Below are 10,684 nucleotides of genomic sequence, written 5' to 3' on the forward strand. Positions count from 1 at the left end.
TTTTAAGATTCAGATGCATGGCCACTTTTCGGTTTGTGGCTTTTATTGGTTGCCGCTTCACAAATGATTCAGTGTTTTATGTTTAACTACAAAGACACAAATGTTTATTCTAAAAGATTAAAACCCCATCAATCATATATATCAGCCCTTCACACTGAGATATTGCAGATTAAATCAAAAGCTAAACCTCAAGCTCTCAATTTTAATAAACTTGACTTCAAACAATTTCTAGTGGTGTCTGCAGATGTGTTACTGTTAGATACCAGGCATAAAACACAAAACTACAAGTACATATGAAAACAGAAACAGGACAGTTCATTTGGTGAATATGCACTGCAGGTTTTTATTACAAGTTTCATTTACTACAGGGTAGAAGAAAGAACTGGGGAAACCCAATTCTACAACCTACAGCCAAAACCATTTTCATCAGAAAACAAAACAAAACAAAACAAAAAAATACTGGTAAAAAACACTTTGGAGCATTTAAAAGAAGAGGTTGGAACAATAATTTCAATCACATCAGAAGACAACCAAGTGTAAAATATTCTGCACATCTGTAACTACACCCTTCTGCTGTGCGGACAGGAAGGGACGAGAACAAGGAAGAGCTTGATTTTTTTTAGCTGGTGTCCATCTGAGAAAAGAACAAAAGAGTGAAATCAGATAGCTGTCAAAATATCACTGTTTAGTTGAGAACAGGCTTCTTATTGACAGATGAACATACCCTGGCATTATAGGCGTCTAACTGGGCGTCGAGCTCCTCTGCTGACAGCTGTTGCTTGCTTGTGCCGCCGCCGCCACCACGGCCGCCTCGCCCTCTTCCTCTGGCACCGCCTGCACCGCGCCCTCCACGGGCTCTCTGCATGCTTCCGAAGCCGCCGCCACGATTTCTGTTCATGCCACCGCCGCCTCTGTTCAGACTGAATACAAACAGGGTATCACACACGGCGTCCACAACGTTTTTGGCTCAGATTTCTTGAAATTATAAATAATAATTTTTTAAAAAAAGAGACAAAAACACCCTCTTACCCCTGCATAGGTCGTCTCTGTGTGTCAATCTGTGATGTGACGAGCTGTATGTTCATGGGCCGCCCTAAAAAGAGACACAACTCTTACGACTTTTGCAGGATTGTGGCATAGTAGTAACAGTCAAGTCATTTACCTGACCAAAAAAAAGCTCAAGTCACTTAGCAAAAACAGAATGAAGTCACATTAACCAAAGATGGCAGAAGCAGTTAAAATGTACGCAGTTATACTTCAAAGCAAGAGTGGCATGGAATTAGAATTTGAGACGCACCATCAAGTGGAATGCCGTTGTACTGTTTCATGGCCTTGAGAGCATCTGCCCTTCTTTCAAAGTGGACATCTGCTGTACCGAGGCTTCTTCCTGATCGGTCGTAATGAACTGCAGCCTTTTTCAGTGTCCCAAATTCAGCAAAAAGTTCCTAAAAAACAAAAGGCAATTTCTAAGTCTCTATGCTCCACACAGTTTAGGACACTAACTCGAGGCAAACACACACCTGTCACAACAAACAAACTTGTAAACAATGAAATCCCAAGTACCTGAATATCTGCATCTGAGACCCCAAAGTCGAGATTGGAGACAAGGAGCTTCCCTCCAGTTTCCACACCAGCTCCTCCGCCACCCCCAGCAGCGCCATTGAAGTTGCTGTAGCCGTTGTCGAACATGTCGTGCTGCCACTTATCTGGAAGCTGTTTAGGCTGCAACAGACGAAAGAGAACGCACCTGCTGACTTCAGGATCCCCTTGCCTCTGTCAATCACAGAGTCCACACGGCTGGGTGTTGGGGCAAGCAGGGGCTCCACTTCCAACATGGCCAGGGTGCTCAGCTCCCCCAAGAGGGTCCCCCAAAAGTTCCCTGCCCACCCCATCACTACAAGCAAGTGAATCAGTTCAGACAGAGAAGGACATACACAAGACAAACAACTTAACTATAAAAGCAAGGGGATGTGTTGTCTATCTGCTCTATTTACCCATACATTGGAATTAAAAAAAAAAACAAAAAAACATGGCCTAGCTGCATCTGCTTAGTCTACATATGCATCTACTATTCAATGATTAAATCATAATGGAGCAAATATATTTAGTCATTCCAATCCCACCCACAATTTCTACAATAAACCCTGAAAACTTGCCAGACTAGCTACCAATATTGCCCATTGTTCTCTTGCCATCTGCGCCTCCACCACCAAAGGCCTCCAGATATGATCCTCGGGTACACAGGGGGTCGCCATCTGAAGCAGCGTTGCCTCCAGCGTTGCACCATGTTTCCTGGCCCGCCCAAGAGTTCTTTACCAAGCCACGAAAGGGGCTTTCATGAAGGGGAAGTGTCCATATGATGTTGGGGATGTAAACAATTTGAAAAAGGGCCAGCTATCCCCTCTATGCGAGCGTGGATTATCTGAGCGTCCATTTTGAGACCACGCCATTTTGACCGGGGCTTTGTTTGTTTGGTTTAGATACTCATTCACACTTAGGGAGTGAAGATCTGACTTATATGAACAAATATCGGGGGGTTGAAGTCCACTGATCCATCCACAAGCAACAGCCACACTGGTTGAAAAGCCACCAAACAGGCCTTGTTGTGAAACCCGCCAGCCACTCCCGAACAAAAGGCCGCCTGGACGCTGCACCGGGACTCGGGACAAAAACTATGCTTCCAAGGGTAGTAAAAAAAATCATTTGCGGATGAACTTTCTCGATGACGTGGTTTCCTTTGACCATCAATTTGACACTTGAGGTGGAAAGCACTGTTATTGACAGTGGACGACTAGCTCTAATTTAAGGTGCTGGATTCAAAATGGCGCCGCCAAGGCCTTCGAGATCCAACTTTAGCTAGTTAGCCAACACGGCTAACACAACCGCTCTCTCCAAAAGGCCTCTTCTTGAAAAATGGCGTAACACACATGGGTTGTGGGAGAAGGGACACATTATGCATACAACTTCCAATCATGCTTAACCGCAAATTAGAGAGCTCTCCTCCGAGGGACACTCGGCGGTTAGCAATCATTTTATTCCCATGACTAGCAAGCTGGCTAGAGGATTAGCTAGCAAGCCTACTGGAGAATAGAAGGATGTTACCCAGGCATTTTCAGCTTTGCCGTAGGTTTTTTTCCTTTCTCTGCCAATTCCTCTAACTTTCTCATACCCTGCTGTACGGCGTTGGTCTGCCTCTAGCGCGGCTCATGTTCTGTCGGTTCCTCATGGGGCCGGATCCGCCGCCTCGGCCTCCATATCCTCCGCCGCTGACTCCAAGACGCCCAGGGCCTCCTCCGCGGCCGCCGCCTGAGCCTCCGCGGCCTCGACCTCTTCCACCCCGGCCTCCGCCTCTCTGCTGCCTGTTCTGCTTGATAATGTCGTCTAGAGACATATCCATTTTATCGGTCATTATGCTGCCCCAGTAATGCTAAACTGTCAACGGAATATAAAAAAATACACCCTAGACTCGATTGGTCCCTCTCCCTGTCCTTTCACAGCTCAACGCTCTCTGCACCGACGACAAAACACAATGAGCCAACGTCCGCAGGATATGGACTACTTGCTGCGTTACGTAAGTCACGTACACACGACGTCATTACGTGAAACGCCTGACCAAAACACACACGCACCTTAATTGCTGTACTGATGTTAACGCAAAGGCACTGTTGGATCAACGTTAATTAATACTAATTCAAATTCATTTGCAAAGATTCTGATAATTTTATGTCATTTTTATACCAAATATAAACATTTCCTTATATGGATTAATCAGTTTATCAAGATAGTAACTTATATTAGCAATAATCATCAGCTGAAGCTCTAAAATGAGCATAACAAGAAAAATTACAATGTTTGCCTTAAATTGCCAACATTATGGAATTCTTTCTCGTGTCAGTTTTTGCAAAGTGCATCTTTAATACAAAGTAGTTTTTTAATAAGCTTCATGTAGTTGCATTCATTGATGTCTGATGTGATGAAAACACAGCAAGATTCAATCTGGACAATGTTTATGTAGGATAAATACAAGAGGGAGTAATGTAAAAGTCTTTTATTCAATATTTTGTTTCAAGGCTTAGGGGAGGGGGGTTAACCAAGGGCAGCATATTTGGGGAGGCCTCTACTTAATAAAGTCCATCCGAGGGCAAGAAAACGTATAATAAAAATGTTGGCCTTCTACACTGTATTTTGGCTTCCAAAACTTGCCCATAAAGTGTATATCCAATGTGACCGTTCAATTACTTCTACAATTTATCAATCTATCTTTCAAAATAAACAAACAAACAAAAAAAGAAAAAAAAAAATAGAAGTCAGCCCTTTCACATTTTCCTCCAAAGTCATATAAGTGGTAGTAGTATTGTATTTAAGACTGCAGTCTTTTGTGTCCTGTGGAGCAACAGTTTGTACCTCAGCATTGGATGTCAGCAAATTTTGATCAACAGTTGCATCAGTCCCATCCACAAAACGAATGTACACATGAAGATTTTGTGACTTGGAAAAACATGAACCAGGAGAAGGGAGAATAAGTGCTCCCTGAAATCCCAGTTCTTTTCTTCTTAGCCAGTTGTAGCGGGTAATAAAAGAGATGGGGGTTGCAAACGGTTCCAGAGTTTAGAAATGACATTTGCATTCTGTGTTAGACTGGCCAACAGGGCTAACTTTCTGGCTGACAAAGGGCTGATGGAGGAAAAAGTTCTTGAGGATAACGGGAGGAAAAAAGCGACAGGATCATTGTGAGAAAGACTAGGACTTCTTGGAGTCCTGTGTGTTGCGTTTTTTGAGGTCACTCAGGTCCACTGGTGTGAAAGCTGCAAAAGCAGACAGAAACAAGTTGTTAACTGGCCGGTGCTTGACTGATTTACTCATTTACTGTAACATACAAATAAAATCCACTTATTAATTACACTGGTACTTACAATGTAGGTTAGGATTTGGGTTCTTCTCCACATACTCCTGTGGTCCACGGTCATTACGTTCACTATTTTGTGTTGATCTGATGTCTCTGAGCACACACTGCCAGGCTGGAAAAGATTGAAAACGACAAGACAGTGTTACATTTAGGAAGTCCTGACTTGAAGAGATGTTAGTAATCACATGATACGACACACTGACTCAAGGCCAATAAGTAGTTTATCTAAATGAGGGTGAAACATGGGTCGATTAAAAATCCAATCTCACAACATCTGAGCCAGTGTGGTGGCATTTGGTAACTTACAAGGCATTCGTCAGCATTTTTCAGAATAAGTGCTTCAGTGCCAAAGAGGCCAAATAATGTTATGCGATTTATATATAAGCACTACTTTTAATGATGTTGGCTGATGTGATGATTGACGCATGATATAAAGTTGGTCTGTAGTTATTAGTGCTAATCATTGCCCAAACATGTGGGCGATGATTAGGCATTAAAATTTTCTCAAGACTTAAAAGGTCCACTGTGAAAGTTTTGACTGCTCTTGGCACAATAGTCTTATTTTGTCAGTGGGATCCTAATGTTTTTTAATAAATTAGATGCTTCAAGTGTTTGTTAGAAGTGAAGGATATACACATAACTACTGTAGAGTTAACAATCAATGAAAACATCCATCCACTATATATACACCGCTTAATCCTCATTAGGGTCGCGGGGGGGCTGGGGCCTATCCCAGCTGACTCAGGGGGAAGGCAGGGGACACCCTGGACAGGTCACCAGTCCATCGCAGGGCTGCACTTAGAGACAGACAACCAAGCACACTCACATTCACACCTACGGACAATTTAGAATCACCAATTAACCTCAACATGTTTCTTGGATCTTGTGGGAGGAAGCTGGAGAACCCGGAGAGAACCCATGGGGAGAACATGCAAACTCCACGCAGAAAGATCCCAGTGCCCCCACCGGGACACGAACCGGCGACCTTCTAGCTGCAAGTCAACAGTGCTAACCAACTGCGTCACCTTGCAGCCCTCAATGAAAACATGACTGGTGTTTTTTTTTTTTTTTTTTTTTTTTTTTTACAAGAAAACAAGCAAAAATACTCATATAGACGCATAACACACATTAGGGCTGAACAATTAATTGATTTCAAATCCAAATCATAATTTAAAACAGTGCAAAAAAGCAGATCGCAAAGACAGAAATTTGGGCCTATGATATGCAGTGTGTCTGACCCAAGGGTCAAACTGTTGTGTAACTAGTTTTACAAATGTCTGCTGTCCTCCCTGTGTGAGTCTGAGTTTTGATGGTATCTCACGCGGTCAGGCTCCATCACATGTTTTAAATCTATTACACAGTGAGTACTTAACTGAAGAGTGACTTTAAAAAACACAACTACAAATCCAATTGAAACTGAAAAGCTGTTAGCAAAATCACAATTAGATAGTTTTCCTAAATCCTTTAGCCCTAACACATACGTAGAATTAAAAAAGAATAGTTCCTTCAGCTTTGCAAACGAAGACAGACTCATTACTGAGTAGACGGAGTTAGTTTTGTGTGGCTTCTTGCAGTGCGGAGAGGGGAAGCTGACTGAAAATGGCGAAAATGTCCTTTGTTGATTTCAAGTCACACCCTAACATTCAAGTAGGCACATAGCAGGTCGTCTTGCTCTGTAAGTTGTTTAACTTAATAAATATTACATTGTTATGTTTAGGATCCAATTCTATATTAATTAACGTAACAGATGCACAGTAAAAGGATTTTTATAAAAGCAAACGCTATGGACTTTTAAAGAATGCTAACAATGTACCGCAGGATTAAATTGATATGAGGCAAATTTTTTCTTTCTGAGTGTAATAAATTCGACTGACAATTTCCTCTCAAATATTTACATCCGAGATGAACACAATGACAAGGACTGTGTTTGCATGCTGCACGTTGCACAAAGCGATCAAAGTTCTGACTTACACAACATGCAGTGTTCAGAATCTTTTGTTAATGAGCCTGCAGTTATCACCGTAATTGATTTACAGCTGAGTGTCACTGAAGAAAAATGTTCTTATCTGAAAAAAGTACTCTTGTTGTTGTAGAACAGCAAAGGATGAGTCAGTCTTTTCAATAAATCCTTCCTTAACTCAAGTGGGCAACCATGTGCAGTGATAAGACAGGAAATGCCAGAGATTCAACATTAAAGATCTAAACAAGTCAAAGTTTATTTTCCTGTGGCAGTTTTTGCAAAGGTCAGTAACTTGCAGAGATAAATTAAGACCAAAGGAGTTTCAGTTTTGATGAGTCTAGCAATAAAATCTTTAGATCAGTCTGACAGGTAATTCAACACATCACTGTCAGATGGCATACTTACTATCATGTATAAAGCGCACATTTTCTTCATGTGCTGGAGTAAAAAGCTCCCCACTGTTAGTAGGGGATCGGGGGCTTGAAGTCCGCTTGTAACTATTCACCATCCTGGGAGCTGATGAGCTTCACAAACATGAAAACACAAAAATTAGCAGCAGAGCAGACACTTATTCATTTAAAGTCCTGTTGTCATGGTTTACTACAAACTAAAATGAGGATTCTTCTGTGTCTCAGGCCCAACATAGAACATACCCAAAACTGTATTTTATGAAACATGGTCATTATTAAAACTGGCCTGTTACTCACTGCACTGGCACTAAAAGTATCGTAACTTTTTTTCAGACCTGGTCATTCTGTTTGCAGTCTGTACTCGCTCCTCGCTCCTCTGTGGTGAGTGGATTTGAAGGATACGAAGGTTCAAATCCTCAGCTGAATTCTGACAATGATAAACAGTGACAATATAAGCATTCCCACATGACACAAGAAGTCAGTTTCAATATTTTACAGTTACATCTAAGCAAACATACAGCTTTGGCAATAGAAATCAGACCACTGCGAGGACCATTTCCTGCCTTTACTCGAGCCACACTATGTTTTTGTCTCTACTTTGTAACAGACAGCTGCTTTGCCATTTCCGAGCTGGTTAGCAATGGCTCTCGCACTGTTTCATGTATACGAATCATGTTGACTGTCTTCTCATAATTATGCAATTCTCTTTTTTAAGGCACTGTTGAGTGGCAATTTAGTTAATAACATCTATTAACTTTACATATGTGGCTTATGCACAAAATGATAGCGACTCAAAATGTTTTGAGCCATCTTGTGCAAGTTAAGAAATATTTTCTGTTTCAACACATCACATTAAAAAAAAAAGTATGTATTGAATTAAATCTGTACTATATAGATGCACCCACATACTCTAACGCTTGTATTCATAATCATAACATACACAAACAATTCCAACTCTCACATAACATACACTACACTTTACTTTCACATTCTCTTTACTCCTCATTATTTATGACTCTTTTCTAAAGTAATGTGTTATTACACAGCCTTGCAAAACTTTCATTCTGCATTTTCCCCACCCATACTGTACGAGCATATGACCCATAGAAAGTTCCAAACCTTGAATCTCTTCAATTACTATGGCATTTTACAAGATGCTTCTGACTACTATGATAAAATCCAAACAAGGCCTGATGTGTAGACTTTGTAAAGAAAAAGCAGGGGGTCTAATACTTATTCCCAAAGCTGCAGAAGCAGTAGACTACTGAGAATGCTGGTTAGTCCTCATAGTACCACTTCCTAGTCAGCGTCCTACTAGTCACTTAGAATTACTTATATCTTCTAATGAGATCAGGTCACATTCGTAACAATATAAGTAATTAGTCATTAGTGGGGTTAACTAAAGCTAAGGTGCGCTACGTGTCTGAAAAAAGTGCAAATATTGACGTTAGCTGAACAAGGAGCTTTTGTTTACGTTCTGACTTGGATAGCTTCAGTAATGCTAGCAGCCGGTTACAGAGCCGAACCCAGTGCATTAACCAGCAGCTCTTATCAACAAGCATCGCCTCTAAAACACTTTTGAGACATGCATCCCTCTACAGCTGTGACCTGGGGGGCAGCTAACTATAGATTTCCTGACACAATAATTCCAGCTAGCTAACTTTAGCCGTGCAGCTAGCTAACTGCTGATTTACATTGTCCTGGCGTAACGTTAGCTTCAAACAGCTAATATTTCATTAGCGTTACGGCTACAACGTATTAATCAGAGGTATCTCAGCGCAACGACAATATTTCCGAGCTTCCCAGTAAATGAGCGTTCAGATAGCCGACAAACCTTTGTAAAATCGTTCCTTTCGATTTCTTTATTCACAGACTGGGTACGCCGTTAGAGCTGGCTAAAACGTTGCCAATGCCAACCAATCAGTTCCGGGAAAAGACACGGAAGTGAAAGGGCTTCCTCAACCTTACAGCCAACAACAATAACGTTAATAATAACATTATTAATCATATAAAAACTATAAGAATATTAAGAGGAAATAGAAAAAACCCCCCACATTTTTATTGTTATTATTATTATTGTGTTTCTTATTGTCATTTTTGATTGACAGTTCCAATTTTCAAAGCAAAATCAGCAAAACCTGACTGAAGTTGGCAGCCTACCACGCATCCCAGGTAATGTTGTACCATAGACAGCAAGTAGAGCTGCAACTATTAAACTATTAGCTTTTCAATAAAATTAAATTGAATTCAGGTTTATTTATACATCCTTGATTCACAGCATATAACATGTGTCACTTCACATAGTAAGAAGAACACAATGCAAAATTATTGAGAGAAACCCAACAAATGCAACAATTCCCTTTGAGCACGCTCTTTTACAACAGTGGAAGAAAACAAACAAAAACTCCCCTTTACAAGGAGGAAACGTCCTGCAGCAACTGGCTCAGGAAGGAAACCCCATCTGCACTGGCCAGTTGGGATTTTTGGGGTAAAGGGGAGAGAGAACAGGTTAGTAGACAGAAAATACAGAAATAATGTACAACAAAACAACAACAATTTAAGAGGGAGGTGAGGCTAGTAAGCACAGGTGAGAAACGTGCAGCTCTGCAGCCAGAAATACCTGCAGAAAGGACAAACTACAAACTACAGGAGAGAGAGGACAAAAAGTTAGTGACATGCAATGGTGGCGTATTTATGTATTTAGAAGGAAACAATGGAGGCCTAAAGCAGCGAAACTAAGAGATGGTTCAGTTGACCCTGACTATAAGCTGTATCAAAAAGGAAAGTTTTGAACCCAGTTCTAAAAGTAGAGAGGATGTCTGCCTCCTGAATCTAAACTGGGAGCTGATTCCACAGCAGAGGAGCCTGACAGCTGAACGCTCTGGAAACCACAAGTAAACCTGCACTCTGAGAGCAAAGTGCGCTATTGGAATAAAATGGTTCAATAAAGCCTTTAAGATACAGTGGAGTTGCCAACTATTAGCTTTTAAAATGTGAATTTTTTCTTTTTTCTTTCTTTATCATCCTCTATGACAGTTAACTGAATATCTTTTTTTTTTTTTTATCTCTTTCAGGTTTGAGATACTTCTTCCTTGTAATTACATTTACATTTCATGCTACTTAACATTTGACTTCACTACATTTTCGAGGGACATCTGACAGCTTTTCCTTTTAGGATTGAAGTTTTCCACATTGGATAATATAACATTTTTAAACTACAACATATTGTTAAAGATTCAACCGCTGCTTGATTAAATAGAGATTATTTCCTTTAAATTTCCAATGAATCACGAAAAAAAAAAAGACAACAGTTTTTTTGTATCAGAACTTTGTTTTTTCTCATTTTCTCTTTCGTTAATCATCTCACAACCCCTCACATTTATCTGCTGCCTCTGTATATAAAACTGT

General features: G+C 40.7%; 2 protein-coding genes across 2 annotated transcripts; both read right to left on the reverse strand.

Moving 5' to 3' along the window:
- Nucleotides 1-318: 318 nt before the first annotated feature.
- alyref (Aly/REF export factor) lies at nucleotides 319-3,530 on the reverse strand. The gene is made up of 6 exons (XM_008305527.1): nucleotides 3,170-3,530; nucleotides 1,564-1,722; nucleotides 1,298-1,445; nucleotides 1,030-1,093; nucleotides 725-920; nucleotides 319-634 (listed from the first exon to the last, which is right to left on the reverse strand). Exons 1-6 carry the CDS (start codon nucleotides 3,407-3,409, stop codon nucleotides 620-622), a joined length of 822 nt encoding a protein of 273 aa, XP_008303749.1. The 5' UTR covers nucleotides 3,410-3,530; the 3' UTR covers nucleotides 319-619.
- Nucleotides 3,531-4,033: 503 nt separating this feature from the next.
- mcrip1 (MAPK regulated corepressor interacting protein 1) lies at nucleotides 4,034-9,222 on the reverse strand. Its single transcript, XM_008305538.1, has 5 exons — nucleotides 9,111-9,222; nucleotides 7,612-7,703; nucleotides 7,272-7,390; nucleotides 4,914-5,018; nucleotides 4,034-4,805 (listed from the first exon to the last, which is right to left on the reverse strand). Exons 2-5 carry the CDS (start codon nucleotides 7,617-7,619, stop codon nucleotides 4,741-4,743), a joined length of 297 nt encoding a protein of 98 aa, XP_008303760.1. The 5' UTR covers nucleotides 7,620-7,703; nucleotides 9,111-9,222; the 3' UTR covers nucleotides 4,034-4,740.
- Nucleotides 9,223-10,684: the final 1,462 nt, after the last annotated feature.

The sequence above is a fragment of the Stegastes partitus genome, unplaced genomic scaffold (genome assembly GCF_000690725.1).
Source record: "Stegastes partitus isolate 25-593 unplaced genomic scaffold, Stegastes_partitus-1.0.2 Scaffold43, whole genome shotgun sequence".
NCBI lineage: Eukaryota > Metazoa > Chordata > Actinopteri > Pomacentridae > Stegastes > Stegastes partitus.